The 21114-nt window shown below is 52.8% G+C and overlaps 3 protein-coding genes across 4 annotated transcripts; 2 read left to right on the top strand and 1 right to left on the bottom strand.

Moving 5' to 3' along the window:
* The first annotated feature begins 6676 nt into the window (after positions 1-6676).
* Positions 6677-13669, top strand: FOSL1 (FOS like 1, AP-1 transcription factor subunit). The gene is made up of 4 exons (XM_043452371.1): positions 6677-7075; positions 9296-9493; positions 11491-11598; positions 12018-13669. Exons 1-4 carry the CDS (start codon positions 6986-6988, stop codon positions 12435-12437), a joined length of 816 nt encoding a protein of 271 aa, XP_043308306.1. The 5' UTR covers positions 6677-6985; the 3' UTR covers positions 12438-13669.
* On the bottom strand, positions 13656-15108 carry CCDC85B (coiled-coil domain containing 85B). The gene has a single exon (XM_043452372.1). The coding sequence runs from the start codon at positions 14501-14503 to the stop codon at positions 13895-13897; it is 609 nt and encodes a 202-aa protein (XP_043308307.1). The 5' UTR covers positions 14504-15108; the 3' UTR covers positions 13656-13894.
* A 1790-nt stretch (positions 15109-16898) lies between these two features.
* LOC122431143 (FGF1 intracellular binding protein) lies at positions 16899-21019 on the top strand. Of its 2 annotated transcripts, none has more exons than XM_043452267.1 (10): positions 16899-17128; positions 17330-17528; positions 17732-17858; positions 18781-18881; positions 19391-19524; positions 19814-19922; positions 20000-20063; positions 20300-20386; positions 20473-20570; positions 20899-21019. In XM_043452267.1, the coding sequence occupies exons 1-10, from the start codon at positions 17044-17046 to the stop codon at positions 20966-20968; spliced, it is 1074 nt and encodes a 357-aa protein (XP_043308202.1). In that variant the 5' UTR covers positions 16899-17043; the 3' UTR covers positions 20969-21019. The 2 variants fall into 2 exon arrangements, with proteins under 2 accessions (XP_043308202.1, XP_043308201.1); XM_043452266.1 differs by having other exon boundaries at positions 19391-19545.
* Positions 21020-21114: the final 95 nt, after the last annotated feature.

Below are 21114 nucleotides of genomic sequence, written 5' to 3'. Positions count from 1 at the left end.
GGGAACAGCCTGTCACCATGTTCAGGATTCTGGCTGCTTTCAAGGGACAGACTAACAAGGCAGTGAGAAGCTCAGGCTCTGAAGACTGACTGCTTACATTCACAGCCTGGCTCCACCATTTCCTTGCTGTGCAGTTTTTAGCAATTTGCTCAATTTCTCTATGCCTCCATCCCCTAATCTATAAAATAGGTGAACATTATTATCTGTCTCTACAGGATGGTTGTGAGCATTAATGAATTACTTCAAATAGTGGCTGGTTCATAAGAGATACCGGGAGAAGCAAATGGCAACCCACTCCAGTATTCTTGCCTGGAAAATCCCATGGACAGAGGAGAATGGTGGGCTACAGTCTATGGGATCGCAAAGAGTCGGACACAACTGAGAGACTAAACAATAACAACAGCATATATGAGTGTGAGACACTAGTGTATGACTCTCTTGGCCCTTCGAGCCTCTCAATCAACACACAACCTAAAACAATACAGAATATGTCACGCATCCGGACCCTACCCCTTCCCAGACCCCAGACCCTCCTAAGAAGCAATTTGAAATGTTCCGTGGCTTGGAAAGGTCCAAGTCAGGGCAAAGTGGTCAGAACTATGAAAGGTTCTTCTGTGAATATTGTCAGGGTTTTAAAATTTCCTCAGGGGACTTCCTCGGGGAGTTTAGGACTTGCCGCTTTCACTGCCAGGGACCCAAGTTCAATCCCTGGTTGGGAAACTGAGATCTCACAAACCAGGAGCCCAACAATAAGTAAATAAAAATAAAATAGAAAATCCCTCGGGCTGCTGGGTGGGAAGTGGAGGGAAGGGAGCAAGCTGAAGGCTGTGGGGAATATCCAGGTTAGACAGAATGGGGCCAGGCCCCAAGGGGAAGAAAGCTTTGTGGACGTGAACTGAAATGTCACCTCCAGATGTAGGAAGACTGGAACTCTGACCTATTACTGGCGGGATGGGAACCGTTGGAGAGAATGAAGGCCAAACTAACGAGTACCCTGTGACCCGCAGTTCCACCCCTGGGCGGACAGCCAAGAGACGTGAGTGCAATTGGCCGTGGAAGGACATACCAAGAATGCACAGACTTCCTGGTGATCCAGTGGTTAGGACTCCACACTGCTACTGCAGGGGATATGGGTTCGATCCCTGATCAGGGAACTAAGATCTCACATGAGTTTGGGCACAACTTAAAAATAAAAAAGAATGCTCACAGAAGTCTTATTCATAAGAGCCCAAACTCAGAAAGCCATCCATATCAGCAGAAGGAGAATGGAGAGGAGGATTATGGGATAGTTGTGCAATAGAATACTACACAGTAATGGAAAAGACCAAGCTACTGCTTCACACAACAATGTAATTGAATCCCTCAGATATGCTGAGTAAAAGAAACGAGACCCAGGAGAGTGCACTCCATATGGTTCCATTTACATGAAGTTCAAGAACAGGCAAAACTGATCTGTGATGATAGAAGTCAGTATGGTGGTTACATATGGATGGTGGGTGGTGACTGGGAGGAGACACAAAGAGGTGTGGGCTGTTGGAAATATCCCATACCTTGATCAGGGCAGTAGCTACATGTGTGTACATACATGTAAAAAAAATCATTGACCTGAACATAATGGATGAGTGGACTTTATTGTATGTTCATTAAACTGCAATTTTGTCAACAACCTAAAAATAAGAATCAAAATTTAAAAATTATTAGAAGAAAACATCGGGATGAATGTTCATGACCTCAACTTTGGCAATAGATTCATAGATTGGACACTGGAAGCATGAGCAATGAAAGGAAAAACAGATAAAATGGACTTCAAAAAAATTATAAAACCTTTTGTGCATCAAAGTACATCATGAGGAATGTAAAAAGACAACCTACAGAATGGGTGAAAATATTTGCAAATCTTTTACCTGATAAGGGTTTGGTAGCTAGAATAAACAAAGGACTCATATAATTCAACAACAAAAAGAAAAAAGAAAATTAAAAATAGCAAAGGATCTAAATAGACATTTGTTCAAAAAATATATACAAATGGCCAACAAGTACATGAAAAGATGTTCACTGGTCATTAAGGAACACAAGTGGCTATTAAGGAAATGCAAATCAAGACACAGTGAGATACCACCACTTCACACCCTCTAGGATGTATTTTAAATACAGAAAATAATATGTTGGCAAGAATGTAGAAAAATTAAATAAAAAAATTAAAAAAAAAAAACCTCCAACTAATAAAAAAAATTAAAAAAAAAAGAAAGAAAAATTAGAACCCTCAGGCACTGCTAGTAAGAATGTAAACCAGTACAAGCACTTTGTAAAACAGTGAGACAGTTCCTCACAAGATTACACAGAAAATTACAACAACATCGTTGTTGTTCAGTCCCTAAGTCGTGTCTGACTCTTTGAAACCCCATGGACTGCAGCACATCAGGTTTCCCTGTCCTTTACTATCTCCTGGAGTTTGCTCAAATTCATATCCATTAAGTTGGTGATGCTATCTAACCATCTCATCCTCTGCGGCCCTCTTCTCCTCCTGCCTTCAATCTTTCCCAGCATCAGGGTCTTCTCCAATGAGTCAGCTCTTTGCATCAGGTGGCCAAAGTACGGGAGCTTCAGCTTCAGCATCTGTCCTTCCAATGAATATTCAGAGTTGATTTCCTTTAGGATTGACTGGTTTGAGTTCCTTGCTTCCCAAGGGACTTTCAAGAGTCTTCTCCAGCACAATTAGAAAGCACCAGTGTTTCAGTGCTCAGACTTCTTTATGTCCAAGTCTCATATCCATAATGATTACTGGGAAAACCATAGCTTTGACCACCTGCACCTTTGTCGGCAAAGCGATGTCTGCTCTATAATACGCTGTCTAGGTTTGTCATAGCTTTCCTTCCAAGGAGCAAGTATCTTTTAATTTCATGGCTATAGTCACCAGCTGCAGTGATTTTGGAGCCCAAGAAAATAAAATCTGTCAAGCTTCTACTTTTTCCCCTTCTATTCACCAGGAAGTAATGGAACCGGATGCCATGGTCTTAGTTTTTTGAATGTTGAGTTTTATGCCAGCTTTTTTACTCTCGTCTTTCACCCTCATCAAGAAGCTCTCGAATTCCTCTTCACTTTCTGCCATTAGAGTGGTATCATATCTGAGGTTATTGATATTTCTCCTGGCAATCTTGATTCCAGCCTGTGCTTTATCCAGTCGGCATTTTACATGATGTACTCTGCATGTAAGTTAAATAAACAGGGTGACAATATACAGCCTGGTCATACTCCTTTCCCAATTTTGAACCAGTCAGTTGTTCCATGTAAGGTTCTAACTGTTGCTTCTTGATTCAAATACAGGTTTCTCAGGAGACAATTAAGGTGGCCTGGTATTTCCATCTCTTGAAGAATTTTCCACAGTTTGTTGTGATCCATATAGTTACCACATGACCCAGCAATTCCACTACAGTCAGTGTAGGTATATTCCCAAGATAAATGGAAAACATATGTCCACATGAAAGTTTGTACACAAATGTCCATAGAAGCATTATTCATAATAGCCAGAAAGTAGAAACAAGCCAATTCCATCAACTGATGAATAAATAAATGGTGGTATAGCCATGCAATAGACTATTATTCAGCCATAAAAAGGAATGAAATGCTGATATATCTATAATATTGACAGCCTGGAAAATATTATGCTAAGTAAAAGGAACCAGACACAAAAGGTCACAAATTGTATAATTTCATTTGCATGAAGTGTCCAGATCAGGCAAATCTGTAGCAATAGAAAGCAGATGAGTGGTTACTAGGGGATGGGAGTATGGTTACCAGGGAGGGAATTGGGAGCCATTACTCAATGGGCTTCCTAGGTGGTTTAGCAGGAAAGAGTCCACCTCCCAACGAAGGTAGACATGCAGGTAGACGCAGGAGATGTGGGCTTGATCCCTGGGTCAGGAAGATCCCCTGGAGGAGGAAGTAGCAACCCACTCCAATAGTCTTGCCTGGGAAATCCCATGGACAGAGGAGGCTGATGGACTACAGTCCACGGGGTCGCAAAGAGTCAGACACGACAGAGTACTAGCACTTAATGGACATGGAGTGTTTTAAATCTGGAACGATTTAAAAACTTTTGAAAAAAAAAAGTTTTGAAACTAGAGAGAAGTGGTGATTGCACAATCTCATGCAGGCACAAAATCCCACTCAAGTGTATGCTTTAAAATGGATAATTGTATGTTATGTGAATTTCACCTCAATTTAAAAAAGTAAACTTCAACGTAAAAAGTGAACGGAAACTGGAAAACATAAACATCACCTCAGTGCCCTGGGGGCACTGACAGAACCTACTGGGTGCGGAACAGCCTCATCCACTACCTCCTTTTGCCTCACTGCAGCCCCAGGAGGTGGGGACTGTCTGAGGCTCAGAGGGAAATTGATAGAGCCAGGCTCACACAGCTGCCAAAGGACAAGGCCTGGGTCTCTCAGATCTCCCAGCCCCCAGACTCCTGAAATCACTGTGGCCCCCTGGAATTCTCGCCAGGCCTCCCTGGGTGGGAGCTAGTGAGGTCAAGGGCCAGGAACGTTACTGCAGCCACGAGGCGGGAGTTAGTGACTGAGAAGCTTGGAATGTGCAGCCTCTGAAAAGACCTCCTTGTGGCTCCACCGACGGTTAGGGCAGGAAGGGACTTTGAGAGCCATGTAATCATACACACACACACAGACGCACACACACACACTTGAGACCTGAGCCCCTGCTCAATCGCTGTCCCTGTCCCAGTCTGTGTTTCTGGAGCTGGCAGACAAATGCAGTCAAGGCTGACCTGTTAGGCTTCCCATGTGCCACCACCTGTCTGCCTCTGCACTCTGACCTGTCCTGCTTAGGCTCAGCCAAGAATTTCAGATATCAGTGTGTGTGCGTACGCACAAGTACCTTAGCATGTGGTCAGAACCCCCAAAGCTTCCACCCATGGGGCTTTTTCTTAACGTGCATTTTTTGTTGCTATTTGTCAAATTCTTACTATATGCTGTACGCAGCATGAAACATTATTTGATATCTATTCTCCAACAACCCTGAGATGTTTATCATTTTGTAGTCATCCGATGTCCTCATTTCACAGATGAGACTCTGAGAGATTGTGTGCCTCACCGAGGTCATACAGCTGGCGAGCAGCCTAAGAAGAATTCGAATTCAGAACCCAGGCATATGATTCCAGCACATATGTTCTTTTCCATGAGTCACACTGCCTCTCCCCCCAACTTATGCACACATGTGTGCACATATGCATGCATGCACACTCACACACACATACACACACCCATGTATTTCTCATTCTGGCAAACTGCTCGTGGTTTCTTTTCTTTTTAGACAATGACAAGCACTGAGTAGAATAAGGAAAAGGGAGAGGCACCAGACGTAACCACCTTCTGAGTGCGCCTCACTTTACAGCTTACAAAGCACTTTCACATTTGTGATCTCATTTGATCCTACAGCCGCCCCATGAGGTCAGCAGGAGGCTCAATTATTCCCACTAGGAGCAAGACTCAGAAGGAAGGTGACCTGCCCAGGGTAACAGAGACGGAAAATGGTAACTCTGGGACTGGAAGCCCAGGGCCAAGCTGGCCTCTTGGTTCTAAGTCCTGAATGCATCCACCAACCATGGCCTCTGTCCCTGAGGAAGGTAGTCCAGGACCCCATCTTCCTGAAATTTCCCTTCTTTGAGGACAAAACTGGAGCCAGTCAAAAGGAGGTACCAGTGGAAAGCAGGACAGCCCAGCTCTCAATCTCTGTAGTTGTGTGACTCCGGCAGCTCCTTACTCTGTTCAGGCCTCAGTTTCCCCATCTGCAAAATGGGGCTGATAAAGGGACCTTCCTCCCAGAGTTGTTGGTTTTGGGTTGTTGACACTTGGTCCTGGCCTCACATTCACACAAACCTTTGACATAATCTCCAAACAAGGCTGATGACAACACAGTCCTGGAAGAGCCATTACAGTATTTAAGGAAGATGGCGTGTATCAGAACACAGAACTGTGTCCAGTTGGCTCAGTTGACAGGCTCTCACTACTGGTAGGGGCTCTGAATTAAACCTTGCTACAGTTCCTGAAATTATCCTGTCAGTAAGACAATTGTATTGCTTTGTATCTGTGGGTAGTTCAAAGTATTAACATGTCCTTGTAATTATTTAAAATACACACCATTTTTGTAACTCTGGTTTGTCATTTGTTCAGTTTTTCGTGTACCTGAACCTTAAAACAGCGCCAGTGAAGGGGACTCATGTCACGACTTGGATGGCAGTAGCATGGTTCCGGGCATGAATAAGCACCCAGTAGGTGATGATGATGGTAATACTAGTAACACCAATCACATTTATAATCCGATGTACAGTTTCCAGACTTCTTTCATATTCTTCATTCCAACTTCCCACGCGTGGCAAGGTCGCTCTGTGATTATTTTGTCCCATTTTACGCATGCAAACACTAGGCTAGACCAAGCAGTGGGGCTGCGGGGGGAACCGCGGGGCGGGGGGGGGGGGCGGAGGCTAATCGGCTCTTGGGGGCGAGGCGGGGCGAGGCGGGGCGAGGCGGGGCGAGGCGGGGCGAGGCGGGGCGGGGCGCCCGGCTGCTCGCAGGTGCGTAGGTCCGCGGGGGAATCCTTCGCTCCACCTGGGCGCGGCGAGGAAATCGCACCATGTTTGGGCAGCTACGTCAGAGGGGGCGGGCCCGCGGCTGTCCCTGGGAGCCGCCAGATCCGCCCCTTTTCCCCACCGAGAGTCTGTGGCTACTGGACTGTGGGAGGCGACAGAAAAGTTCAGGGCGGATTGATAAAAGGCGGCGCGTCTGGAGAGGTGGAGCCTGGAGGTGACCAGAGCCGGGGCGAAACGCCCGCCCTCCTCCGCCCACCCCCCCAGTAGAAGTGGTTCAGCCCGAGGACTTTTCATTCATAAAAAGAAAAGACTCCGCTAGGAGCGAGTGAGTCAGAACCGAAGCCGCCGACGCGGACCCCACAGAGCCGCCAACCCAGGGCATGTTCCGAGACTACGGGGAACCCGGACCGAGCTCCGGCGCCGGCGGTGCGTACGGCGGCCCGACGCAGCCCCCGGCCACAGGCCAGCAGGTGAGAGGAACCAGACACCTGGAGTCCACAGGTGGACAGCGCCGAGGAGAGCGCGGGCCGCTCCGGCACACTCGGGGACTGGGACCGGGAACCGGGGGAGAGACCAGGTCTCGGAGCCGTGGCAGAGGGTTCTGCCCACTCTCCGCTGTCCAAAGGCACTTTCTGCCCCACAGCCCAGCAGAGCGCGCACGGCGGGAGGAACACATCTCTGCGAGCATCTGCCCAAGCGCACGTCCCCCTCCCCCTCTGTCCGTTGTCTCTCTGTCCCTCCGTCTCTGTTACCTCTTCTCCTTCCTCCTGTTCACCGTTAATTTCTTTGTCCCATCTGCTTCGGAAGGGGACCCCCTTGGTCCGGGATTAGTCCCAGCCCCGACTGGATCAGAGTCCGATCCATCTCGGACGACATTTCCGAGGTCCGGAGTCTGAGCCGCGGCCGAGAGGTCCCCACGCACTGGCTCCCCCAGCCGGCTTGCCCGGACAGACTGGGAATCCTGAGCAGTCTGTCTGTGGTTGTCCGAGTGCCTGCCTGTTTGTTTGTCCCTCTCCACCCCATCGCCAAGTTCTCATCACCGTCCAGCCGCAGTGGAGCTGGTGGGCTCCGGAAGACTGGCTCTTGACCCCTTTACGGGTTGGGGCGGGTGGAGACCGCGAGGTGCCAGGACGTGCGCGGGGTCATGCAACCGGCAACTCCCGCGCCCCCGACTCTCGACATCGAACGGCGCCCGCTGCCGGTTGGGGGGATCCGGGAGGCTGCAGGTGCCCATTTCCTGTCGAGGGGCGATGAGCACGTGTCGCTAGGGGTGGAAAGGAGCGGCGTCCGTTCCGCCGAGTCACGGCGGCCGAGTCACGGTGGGTGACTCACCCCGGGCGCCCCTCCCTTCCTGGCCCGGAGCTGCCCGGGCCCTGACAACGTCGGGAGCAGGAGATGCCGCCGGCGGTACGTAGGCCGGGAACTAGGGTCATTGGGCCACTGGGCCCGCAGCGCTGAGCCGGGGACACTGCTGTCTAGACTTGCCTGGGCTTGAGGGAGCTTCCCGGACGGCTGGGCGCCCACACCCAGGGCCCAGCCCCAGGGCTTGAACTCAGTTCTCCTCCGGAACACTGAGTCCCTATCTCAACCCATTCCTCACATTTCTGGCTGAAAAAATCGTGGCAGCGCATATTGTGCAGTCTTGCATTGTGTTGGGCACTTTCCACCTCATTTTTTACCTTGTCTCACAGAACCTAAGACCCCATTGATTTTAAAACCCGTTATTTTGTGCCACTATTTTTTTTTTTTAATTTGTCAATTAAACTGTGACCTCAGAGCTACTGAAGGGTACTTCTTGGCATCAGGGAAATGATCTTAACCTATGACAATATTAAAAACAAGGAAACGGAGGCATATTGAGGATAAATAATTTACCTTGACAGCCAGTAAATGGCTGAGCTAAGATCAGAACTGGGCTAGCTTGAACCCAGAGCAGTGGCTCTTGCCTACCATGGCCCCTGTATGTTGGGTACCTGCCACTTGCCAGGCTCTGTCGCACACACATTCTCTTACCTGATTCTCATCGTCACCCTAGAAGTTGTGCTAAGTTGCTCAGTTATGTCTGACTTTTTGCAACCCCATGGACTGTAGCCCGCCAGGCTCCTCTGTCCATGGGATTTCCCAGACAAGAATGCTGGAGCAGGTTGCCGTTTCCTTCCCCAGGGAATCTTCCTGGGGCTGTCATTATCTTCCTTGTGCAGATGGGACTCAGGCAGGGTGCAGGAGCTGGTAAGACCCTGACCACCTGGGCCCAAACCTCACTTCCCACTTATTGACTGTCTATCTAGGGACAACCGTTTTCCTGTCTGAAAATGAAGATTTGTTGTTATTTAGTCACTAAGTCGTGTCCGACTCTTTGCAACCCCATGGACTGCAGCCCACCAGACTCCTCTGTCCATGGGATTCTCCAGGCAAGAATACTGGAGTGGGTTACCATTTTCTCCACTAAGTGATATCTTCCTGACCCAGGGATCAAACCTTCATCTCCTGCATTGGCATCAGAAATGTAGTCAGACTCTTTATCGCTGAGTCACCAGGGAAGCCCTTAAAATGAAGATACTGTTGTGCAAATTATAAGGAGTCAGTATTTTTAAAGTGTCTGGGACAGCACCTGGAATTCACACTTTATTACTGGAAGCCCCTCAATCCACACAGACCTTATCCTTGGCCCTCCATGTCTTATCCCTCAGAAGTTCCACCTCGTGCCAAGCATCAACACTGTGAGTGGCAACCAGGAGCTGCAGTGGATGGTTCAGCCTCACTTCCTGGGACCCAGCAGCTACCCCAGGCCTCTGGCCTATCCCCCGTACAGTCCCCCACAGCCCCGGCCAGGAGTCATCCGGGCCCTGGGCCCAACTCCAGGGGTGCGTCGCCGGCCCTGTGAACAGGTAAGAAGCAGAGGTGCTCACGAAGGTTCTTGAGTCCACAGGGGTGCTGAGGTGCAGAAAATAAACTCTTGTCTGGAAGCAGAACACAGGCTGAGAAGGGGTGTGGGGAGAACAGGCTCACTGATTACTATTGGCCAAGACAGAAAGTGATGAGAGCCCCTGGGGAGACCCAGAGGGCAATGCGGTCACTTCTGGATCAGGGAAGACTTCCTGGAGGTGGAGGCATATTAGCCTAGAAGGATGGGTAGGATTTGCATAGGGAGACAGATGATGGAAAAGACATTCCAGGTAGAGGGGATGGCAGGAGCAGGAAAGGAGGCAGAGGTGAGAACATGTAAGGTGTGTATGTGGAGAGCTGTGTGGGCAGTAGTGGGGCTCCACCTGACGACAGGTGTGGAGAGGATGGGCTTAGGCTGGCTGTGTTGCCGAGGTGAAAACAGAAAGGGTTTCCTTCAGCTACTCTGAGTCTCAATTTCTCTAACTCATTTAATCCTCACAAAAACCCTCTTGGGAATGAACTCTGGCTTTCCCCCATTTTACAGCTAAAGAGATGAAGGCACAGAGAGATAGTCACTTGCCCAAGGTCACACAAGGAGTGAGTAATGAGACAGGACTGTCCAATTCTAAAGTCAGATCATACCCACCAAGCCACAGTGTCTCACCAGGAGGTAAGAGGAGGCTTGAAGTTGAAAGAGCTGGGAACACTTGCCTTCCAAACCAGGGTTTTTGGCTGCTCACTGCTAGTAATAAAGTCCTTACCCAAATAAATGATTAAGAGCCGGAGGGTCTTTAAGGTACTGGTTCCTGTTTGCTCTCCCTGGGGCATTTCAGTATCTGAGATTGTAGTGGGTGAGGGCTGCCCCTTAATGAGTTTGCTTTGACAGCAGGGTAGAGGATGGAAAGGACAGTTAGAATCCTGAGAAATGTGCGATTAGTCAGGGGTGGCTTTTCCAGAAAAAGAATGGCTGGCTTTTGTGACCAGATGGAAGGAGACTATGGTGTAAGCCCCAGAGGCAGGCTCCTGGACTTCCTTCAGCCACATTTCTTTGATCCTGGGTACTCCTAGATGGGTTATGAATGGGCTCCTTTTTGGGAGAGGTGGTGTCCATCAGCTGGCCCCTTTCTCAGTGTTAAATAGACTGCATGGATTTTTTTTTTAAGATTTATTTATTTTTTGGCTGTGGCGGGTCTTTGTTGCTGCTCTCAAGCTTTCTCTAGCTGCAGCAAGCAGGGGCTACTCTTCTTTGTGGTGTGCAGGTTTCTCATTGTGTTGGCTTCTCTTGTTTCGGAGCACAGACTCTAGAGCTCTGGCTCAGTAGTTGTGGTACACAGGCTTAGTCGCTCTGCAGCATGTGGGATCTTCCTGGACCAGGGGTCAAACCAGTGTCCCCAGCACTGCAAAGCAGATTCTTAACCACATGGATTTTCATTTCTGCTCTGGAACCACAAACAAGTTATTCATCTTCCCTGGCTTTTGGCTCCTTACAAGAGAAGCTGGGTTAAGGATTCACATAAAGCACTTAGCTGGCACACAGTAGGTTCCCAATAAATAACTACATAGAAGCTCTCATTAGCCCCTCTTAGTGCTTACAGCTCCTGGGGAAGAGGAAGTTTGGTTATCAAGTGACTGAAAAGAATGAGGTTCCTTTGAAAAAGAGTGGCTGCAACGGCCACTTACAGCTGTGGAATGAAAGAAGACTTCCAGGAAGGGTCGTGGTGGCCTGAGGGATCTCAGTTGAGTCCTGGGAGAGGAGGGTTAGGATTTATAGAGGGACAGGGAGGACATTCCCAGAGGAATCATAGGTAGCAAAAGCTGGGAGGGAGAAGGAAATTTGACTAATCCAAGCTTACTAAATATGGAACGGGTCAGGGTGGGGAGGTCCCCAGAGGGCAATGTGAAGGCGCCCCTGCGCTGCCATGCCCTCTGCCAGGGTCCTACCACTGGGCCAGCAGCACAGAGTCCACCTCACTGTTCTCTGTAACCCTCCTTCCCCCAGATCAGCCCCGAGGAGGAGGAACGCCGTCGAGTGAGGCGAGAGAGGAACAAGCTAGCTGCGGCCAAGTGCAGGAACCGGAGGAAAGAACTGACCGACTTCCTGCAGGCGGTGAGCATCAGCGAGTGCAGAGGGTGCCCTGGTCCCGGCCCACCCAACCTCAGAGAGCCCCCAGTTCCCAAGGGCCGCAGGGGGCGCCATTAGATACATCCCCTCCCTCAAGCTCCCCGTTGGAGCGGCACTGCGACGAGGAAAAAGTGGTTAAAAATTAGTTGCAGCGTGTCTCGCTCTGAACATAGCAGAGTTGAAGCAGGCCCGACAATATCTTTCAAAGGTGCCCCCGAGCCTGATGGGAATCGTGCCCATATTCTCCTATGGGCTCATGGGAGTTGTAGTCCAGACTTGATGGAGACTCTCTACTCCCCCCAGCCTCCCCTCCCCCGCGCCCCAACCTGCCAATCACTACCACCGCGGGAGGCTCTGCGACATTCAGCCCTCTTCTTCTTGACTCCTTTCCTTATCGTCCACAGGAGACCGACAAACTGGAGGATGAGAAATCTGGACTGCAGCGAGAGATTGAGGAGCTGCAGAAGCAGAAGGAGCGCCTGGAGCTGGTGCTCGAAGCCCACCGCCCCATCTGCAAAATCCCGGAAGGGGCCAAGGAGAGCGAAACCAGCGGCACAGGCGGTGCCAGCGGCAGCAGCAGCCCGCCAGGCCCCTCCCGCCCTGTGCCATGTATCTCCCTTTCCCCAGGGCCTGTACTTGAACCCGAAGCATTGCACACTCCCACGCTCATGACCACACCCTCCCTGACTCCTTTCACCCCCAGTCTGGTCTTCACCTACCCCAGCACGCCAGAGCCCTGTGCCTCAGCTCATCGCAAGAGTAGCAGCAGCAGTGGGGACCCCTCTTCTGATCCCCTGGGCTCCCCAACCCTCCTGGCCTTATGAGGCACTCCAGCTCTTGCTCCCTGTGGGTGCCACCCTAACCAGTATTTCCCTGCTCATTAGTCCAGCTGGCCTGGATCATATTCCATGTCCAACCCCAGCAGATTCTTCTCCATCCCGAGACTGAGCATATTTTGCTTCCTAGTAGAGCCAAAGCTGCCCACTGGTTCTCCAGAGCTGGCCTCTCTAGCACAATTTGCACTAAATCAGAGACAAAATAGTTCCCACTTGTTGGAGGGAATTCCGGGCATCTCCCAAGGGACTTTGTAGATTCTCAGAGGTCTCTGGAGAGCTAATCCCCTACAGATCACCCCTATGGTCTTCATCACCTCTTCCTGTGATCCACCCAACCCTACCCCTGACAGAAGATGATACTCTACCAGCCTAGAACACTAACTCATCCAGCCGCACTGCGAGCAGCACCAGGTTACTGAACCAGGACACTCTGCCAGCGCCTCCTAAAAGGAACGGCTCAGGAGAGTGCCAGAGCTGACCTGCGGCCCCCAGCTCTGAGAAGACTTTAGCTCCAAGCCTCCACAGCGTGGGCAGCTGCTATTTATTTTCCTAAAGAGAGTATTTTTGTACAAACCTGCCAAAATGGAATAAAAGGCTTGAAGCTCTAGCCTGCTCTCATTGGACCCAGAGGCTAAAGGGAGACCATTTGGAACCAGAAGCCTCAGGCTCCCATTTCAGCTCCACCAACTCACTACCTGACCTTGGACAAACTGATATTTCTGGACCTCGATTTTCTTATCTGACAAATGAGGCTACATCTGTTCTGCCTCATCTCCAGGACTGAGAAGAGGAAGAGAAAGTGCTGTGAGGTGCCAAGCCAAGAGGATTATCCTCCTCCCAGTGGGGGACCCACAGTGCTCCCGCCTGTGCCACCGGAGGGCGCTGTTAGGCCCCTTCCAGCCTCTCGGGAGGCGGCTGAGTGGGTTTTAGGCCCCCAGCACCTGCTTCCTGCTCCATTGTCTTGGACAGGAAGGAGCCGGGAAGGGAGCTGGAGCCACTTCTGGGGCCGGATCACGGCCTGTCCTGGGGCCTGATGGGGGGAGCCAATGGCTCACCACTGTCCCACATCCCGCCCCAGGACTGAAGTAATGGGGGAGTCAGCCACCTTAGTTCTACAGTCCCTTCAGATGGGAATGGTACCCCCAATGGTCCCCGCCCTCGTCCCAACGCCGGCGAGTTCCAAACAGACGCGCCCGAGCCATGGGCTCTGCTTCCGCCTCAGTTTATTAGCCTCCACCCAGCCCCCAGTAAGTCCCTCCACTCCAGCCTCCAGTCCCCCTACTGCCCCGCCAGCGAGAGCCAGGGGCCTTCCTCAGTGTTAGGGTTTCTAAGTCCATTCCATCGGCCCTTCGTGCGCGGCCGGGGCGGCGTCTGGGTCCCCAGGTTCACCGCAGTCTCGTCGCTTGAGGAGCAATCCGGGCGGGCATCGGCGGGAAGCTGTGCCCTCAGTCATCTGGGGAGCAGGCCAGGGGCAACTGATCGGGGCTGCCCACGCTGCCGGTACTGGAGCTTCCATCGCCCAGGTCACGAGGACCGCAGGGGGGCAAGGCCAGCTCGGGTGTCGGCCCAGCGCCAGAGCCCCCCGAGCCGCCGGAGCCGCCTCGGGGACCCCACTCTTCGCCCAGCGCCAGACAGAGCTCCTTGAGCGCCAGGTTCTCCCGCAGCAGCTCCTCCTGGCGGCCTTCCAGCTCGGCTAGCTTCTGCCAACAACCGCCCAGATCCTCGCGCACTGCTCGGGATGCTTGGGTCCCGAAGAGCTGCCACTGGCGCGCGGCGCGACGCCCGCGCTGGCGCTCCGAGTCCAGGAAGCAGCAGAGGTCGCGCAGCTCGCGGTTCTCGGCCTGTAGGCGTCGGTTGAGCTGCTTGAGCTCGCGGATCTCGCCCAGGTGACCCTGTAGCTGCCGATTCACCTCCTGCATGAGGCGGCCGCGCTGCACCAGAGCCGCCAGGCGCGCCGCCTCCTCCCGCCGCAGGCGCCGCACCAGCTCCTCCTTGCCCAGAGCCGCCATCTCTTCATCCGTCAGCTCCTCCAGGCCGCCCGTCTCGGCCTCCATGGCTGCCTAAGCCTCTGGAGCATCGCCTGCCCGCCGCCGCGGCCCAGGAGCCCCACGACGAGCTCCTTGCCGCTGGGGCTCAGGCACCCGCTCAGTGGACAAGCTGTGGCGGAGCTAGAGTAGGATGCAGCAGCCGCGCGGGGGTGGGCACGCGGCGGGGCGCGCGCCGGGGCGGGGCCCCAAGACGTCAAGGACGAACAGCCAATCCGGGATAGCGCCCTCGGAAAGGGGCGGGGTCCAGGCTCCCAGAATGAAGCCCTTCCCCGCCCACTTCGGACCGCGGAGTCCCTGACGCTCGCTGACTTTGGGTATCCGCGTCCCCGACCTCGGTTCCAGACAGCCCCAAAGTAGGCGCTTCGTACCTTCCAATTCCAAACCGCCTCAAGCTCGAGCCCAGGCCTCTCGACTCCCTCTGAGAACCAAGATTCCAGTGTCGACCCCCGACTCTTGCGCCCACCCTCTGACAAAATCCAGAAGGATCGCCTTTCCATCCTTCCTAGATTTGCTCGAACTGTAGAGTCTCGTCTCACTGAGCATCGTTTTCAGTCCTTGGAAACCTAAGTCCAAACGTCCTGGCTCACATCATCAGCCTACTCTCCCTCTCACAGACCGTTTCCTGTCCGGTGGGAGGGGCATACAACGGATTTGTTTGTTCAGTAAACTTTTATTGTGTGTAAGAGTTAAGCAGAAATAAACGAGTCATATCCGTCTACTGTCCTTAAAGAGGTCTTGATCTGGCAGAGGCGACAAGCTGCGATGAAGAAGAAGCAAATGGAGGAAGACCACATTTTGAGGGACTGCCCCCACCCACAAAGTGCGTACTAAGTCGCCTCAGCCGTGTCCGACTCTTTGCGACTCTATGGACTGTAGCCTGGCAGGCTCCTCTGTCCATGGGGATTCTCGAGGCAAGAATACTGGAGTGGGTTGCCATGCCCTCCTTCAGGGGAGCCTCCCAACCCTGGGGTGGAACCCACATCTCTTATGTCTCCTGCATTGGCAAGCGGAAGCTTTCCCCAAAGAGGTGCTACCTGAGGGACCCTGAAAGATGTATAGGACTTTGGCGAGTAATGAGAGAGATATTTGAGGAACAGAGAATAGCACGATGAAAGTCTGGGGACTGAAAGAGCCTCCATGCTTTAGGAACAGAGAGAGTAAACTGGTTTTTCATGTTTGTTTTGGAAAGGCAGTGCTTAGAGAAAGTGGTAAGAGAGGAAGGCAGGCAACAAAGGTAGTCAGAAGCCAGATTCTTAAGGGCTTTAAATACTAAGCTGGAGCATTTACACAGGCAAGTAAGGATTTCAGCAGGGGAGTAACATTTTTGAAAATACATTTTTAAAAAAGGTTGATTGGGCTGCTCTGTGTGGGATGGACCATAGGGAGGGGATGTAGGCAGAAAGATTACTGAGAACAATGTGTCAGTGGGCAAGGAGAGCTATGCAGAAGGACTGGGCTTGGACAGTGCAGTGGGGGTGGAGAGGACAAAACAGATACTAGAAATATTCAGGAGGCAAATCAGCAGACCTGAATGTGGAGAGAGAAGAGTCTAGGAGAAAGCCCAGGTTTCTGGTATGAGAACAAGGTGAATGTAGAGGCTGTTCCTGAGATAGGAACACGGGGTGGGGGGTGGGGGTGGGAACAGATCAGGAAACCAACAGGTCTGGCTGTGGGGAACAGAGTGGAAAGAGTTACAGATTGGTGGCCGTCTGGATGTGGACTTCCAGACAGATCTCTAAGCTGTATCAGGGAGATCATTAGTTGGAGGGGTGGAGGAGGGGCGGTTGGCTTAAAACCATGGGAGTAGGTACCCCATGTTCAGGAGGGGCTCATCTGCAGTATGGACTGAGGGGCTCTCAGTAAGGGCCCTTGAAGACGGGCCAGACAACTTTTTTTGCATAAAAAAGATTCAGGATAGAGCCCTGTTGTTGTTTAGCCGCTCAGTCGTGTCCTACTCTTTCGCGACTCCAAGGACTGCCCAGGCACGAATACTGGAGTGGGTCGCTATTTCCTTCTCCAGGAGTTCTTCCCGATCCAGGGGTTGAACTCGGCATCTCCTGTATTGGAGGGTGGATTCTTTACCGGTGAGCCACCAGAGACCCCTATAGAGCCCTGTGGAGCTCCTACATTCAGGATACAGGTCAAAGTACTGGGGCTCCCCGCAAAAGAGCACAGAATAACCAGGAGGATATGAGGGTGAAGGTTGCCGGGATAGGCGCAACTAGCCAGAGGCCTTGGCTCTGGATGCCCTCCTGCAAACCCGGCCGGCATGAGGGTGGGGTGGGCTGGGCTGGACTGGGCTGGGAACAGGATCCCGATTCCCCCTTCCGTTGGGAGGAGGGGCTACCCAACCGCGTCGGCCTCAGCCTCTTTCTTCGCGGCTCCTGCCCCGACTCGCTCTGTCCCGGAAGTGGTCCTCTTCTGGCTCCGGGTGCCGGGAGACGAATGTCGATGCTCCCGGAAGTGGCCCGGCAGCGGCGCGCCGGGCCCGGGCAGTGCTCGCTCCTGCTGGCGCGCTGCGGTAGCGCCCGGGTCCGGGCGTCGCCATGACCAGCGAGCTGGACATCTTCGTGGGGAACACGACCCTCATCGACGAGGACGTGTATCGCCTTTGGCTGGACGGTTATTCGGGTCTGTGAGGGGCAGACTGGGGGAGCCGGTCTGGCGGAGCGGTTGTTTTGGCTGGGAGAGGGGGTAGAACCAGGACTAGGCATCCTATAGGGCAGTGGGCAGAGGCCTGGGAGTATGAAATGCCTGGGGCTTGGGGCTGAAATCCCTGTAGAACCTCTAGGGTCGGCGGGGCGGGGCCTGATGCCAGCGCTCGCTTCCCAGTGAGCGACGCGGTGGCCCTGAGGGTGCGCTCGGGAATTCTGGAGCAGACCGGCGCCACAGCAGCGGTGCTGCAGAGCGACACTATGGACCACTACCGGACTTTCCACATGCTCGAGCGCCTGCTCCACGCGCCGCCCAAGTTGCTTCACCAGCTCATTTTCCAGATCCCGCCCTCTCGACAGGCGCTGCTCATCGAGAGGTGCTCACCTGGCGGGTGGTGGGGACGCCAACCAGTCTGTCCATGTACCCATTTTGCAGGCTGACGATGGGGCCCGGGGACGGACGGGACTTACCCAAGCCGGGAGAAAGTTGAGAGCGGAAGGGGCCAAACCCAGGTCCTGCCAGCTTTCTTCTTCCCTCTTTTTATGGGAAGTCAGTAGTGTCGTCCCCAACTCCCCACAGGTATTATGCCTTTGACGAGGCCTTCGTGCGGGAGGTGCTGGGCAAAAAGCTGTCCAAGGGCACCAAGAAAGACCTGGATGATATCAGCACCAAAACAGGCATCACCCTCAAGAGCTGCCGGAGACAGGTGGGCGCTGCACCCGTCTGCAGCCCAGCCCTTTGCACCATCCCTTGGTTTCCTGCCTCACCTCCAGCCCACTCCAACACCTCTGTGGCAGTGCCTTCATTTCCGCTCTCCTCTCTTTTAGCTCCTTCCAAGCCATCCCCTACTCTTGAGCCAGAGTGACCTCTCAGAAGCCTACATTTTTACCTTAGCTTTCTTCTGCTTACGAACTTTGAATGGCTCCCATTCTTTCCTATAGCAGCCACATTCCTTGGTCTTGACCTTCAGACCCTCCTATCATCCTGTCCCTGCCCCCCTCTCTAGACTCCCCAGCCCCTGGCTTTCTTTTGCTCATCTGCCCCTACCTGTATTATTTTTATAGGGTATTATTTTAGGACATATCTACCTCTTGAAATCTAAGGCATGGCTGGGGATTGAGGGGCGTGGTCATATACCACCTTCTCCAGAAGCCTTGCCAGTGGTGCCAGGAAGAAGTAACCCTTCTACTGGGCCTTTAGCATTTTCCTCTGTGACTCCTGTGAGCTCCCCAAGATGGCTTAGTATTTGCTCTTTTTTGAGTTCCTGGGACTTAGCCAGGAAGGTCAGTTTCGGCACAAACTAGTGAAGAACTAGAGAGCATGATGCTAAAATCGCGGTGAATTTGTTGATAAGAGTGAGTAAACATTTATCCAAGGCAAGATGGCAGAAGCTGGTGAACATTTGGGGGATTGATAAGAGATATTAATAATTAATAGGGCTTCCCAAGTGACACATTGGTAAAGAATCCACCTGCCAATGCAGGAGATAATAGTTTGTTGAAGGAATAGCAAATGCTTCATCAGTTTCCGGTGACTGGATAGGTGGGAAAGTGACTGTGGGTAAACCCAACAGTTTATGGGTGAGCAAGCTCTGACCAGTCCTTCCTCCTCCTCTAACTGCCCTGCAGTTTGACAACTTCAAGCGCGTCTTCAAGGTGGTGGAGGAAATGCGGGGCTCCCTGGTGGATAACATCCAGCAGCACTTCCTCCTGTCTGACCGGCTGGCCAGGTGAGGGGCCAGGAGAGGGGCCAGGTGAGGAGCCAACTGTCACCCCTCCTGCACACTCCTTCCTTGTGCCCTGAGGCTGACCCTTATTTTCTGCCCCAACCCGCATGACCTGCTTACTGTACGGGGGCAATGGTTATCCCTCTCTTGGGTTGTACTTTGGTTCAGACTGGCCTGGGTTTGAATCTCAGCCTGGCCATTCACCAGCTAGACTGTTGTGAGGTACCATGGGTAAAGCCCATGATGGCACAGTCCCTGGGGCTTAGTAAGTACTCAGGAAATGGTCGCTGTTACCCTGTGGTCTCCCACTGTGTCCCTTAGGAGATCCGGGCTTAAACCTTCTCTTTGCCCAGAGGAGGAGGCCCAGAGAGACATGACTTGAAACACATCACACAGTGAGTTAGGGTAGAGAGAGGCCAGAACACGGCGGTCCCGCCAATGTTGTGGTTGGGAACTGCTTGCTAAGAAGCAGTTTCAAGCCCTGATGGATGCCCCCCCTCCTCACCCCGCAGGGACTATGCAGCCATCGTCTTCTTTGCCAACAATCGCTTTGAGACAGGGAAGAAAAAACTGCAGTATCTGAGCTTTGGGGACTTTGCCTTCTGTGCTGAGCTCATGATCCAGAACTGGACCCTCGGAGCCGTCGGTGAGGCCCCCACTGACCCAGGTGCAGGCCCCCGTTCCCAGCAGCCTTTCTTCTTCAGGGCCCCTGCCCAGCTGCTTCTGCTCATGGCCCAGCGCCCCCACACATAGCTTGTCTGCAAACAAGGGACCCACAGCGTCTCTCTGGCTTGGGGCCAGTCCCTCCAGCTCTCTCACACCCAGCATGCTCTTTTGTCTTGTGGGGTGCCATGAGGTGGTGGGGGGAAGGCTCAGGTTATCACAGGAGGTATTTTTTATCTCCCACCTCCATTCCTTTCATGGGCCTCACTCAGACTCCCAGGTGGATGATATGGACATGGACTTAGACAAGGAGTTTCTCCAGGACTTGAAGGAGCTCAAGGTGCTTGTGGCTGACAAGGACCTTCTAGACCTGCACAAGAGGTGACCCGAGGGGTCTGTGGGGCAGGGCCTGAAGTGGGCGCCCAGGCGGCGCGGGCCTTGACCCTGTCCTCCTTCAGCCTGGTGTGCACTGCCCTCCGGGGGAAGCTTGGTGTCTTTTCGGAGATGGAAGCCAACTTCAAGGTCTGTGGCCCAGTCCAGCCTCTGTAACTGGGGCATCTTCAGCCTCCAGAGCCCTGTCCCCCCAGCAGCTCTGCTATTGGCCTCAGGCGGTGCTGCTGTTCCCTCTGCCTGCCCCTGGGGGGAGCCAGCTCTTAAACGCTGGGGAATTACTTGATTGAGGGAGGTGGATAGATGTGGTCTCAGCCCCCAGCCTCTCTAGGGCAGAAGGCAGAACTCCCAGGCTCCCTGCCCCACAGAACCTGTCCCGGGGGCTGGTGAATGTGGCCGCCAAGCTGACCCACAATAAGGATGTCAGAGACCTGTTTGTAGACCTCGTGGAGAAGGTGAGTTGTCCTGCCGGCTGCCCTCTGACTCCATCCTGGCCTGTCCCTTGGCTGTGCCAGTGCTAGATGTTACCTTGGACCCACAGTTCGTGGAACCCTGCCGCTCCGACCACTGGCCATTGAATGATGTGCGGCTCTTCCTGAATCAGTATTCGGCTTCGGTCCACTCCCTGGATGGCTTCCGGTGAGAGACCTCAGGCCTCCTTATCCTGCTGGCCTCCTGCTGGGGCCCAGCCCTCCTGCAGACTCTGAGTTCCCTGTTCTTTGGCCCTGGGGTTGGAAGTCACTCTGTTGACCAGAGTCTCAGCTCCATTGCTGAGAAACTGACCTGATCTCGACAAGTTCCTTTCTCTCTGTGTGCCTCAGTTCCTTCAGACATAAGCTGGGGGTGACAGCAGCAAGGCTTAGAGAAATCCTGTGAGGATTAAACAAGCGAAGGTGTAGAGAGCACGTGGAGCAGGGTCATGGGGATCCAGTCAACATCAGCCAACCCATTACTGTTATCATTGCAGGCACCAGGCGCTCTGGGACCGCTACATGGGCACCCTCCGTGGCTGCCTCCTGCGCCTCTATCATGACTGAGGCCCCTCCCCCCGCCCTGGCCACACTGACAATAAAGTTGCCATGACTTTGGAGGAGGCTGTGAGTGGGTACACACATGGGTCCGCGCATGGAAGTATGTGCCCGTTGCACACGTACGTCTCTTTTTGAGTGTCATGGTGTACGAG

The sequence above is a fragment of the Cervus canadensis genome, chromosome 29, assembly GCF_019320065.1.
Source record: "Cervus canadensis isolate Bull #8, Minnesota chromosome 29, ASM1932006v1, whole genome shotgun sequence".
Taxonomy (NCBI): domain Eukaryota; kingdom Metazoa; phylum Chordata; class Mammalia; order Artiodactyla; family Cervidae; genus Cervus; species Cervus canadensis.
Note: the sequence above shows the minus strand (reverse complement) of the source record. Positions and strands in the feature narration are given on the sequence as shown.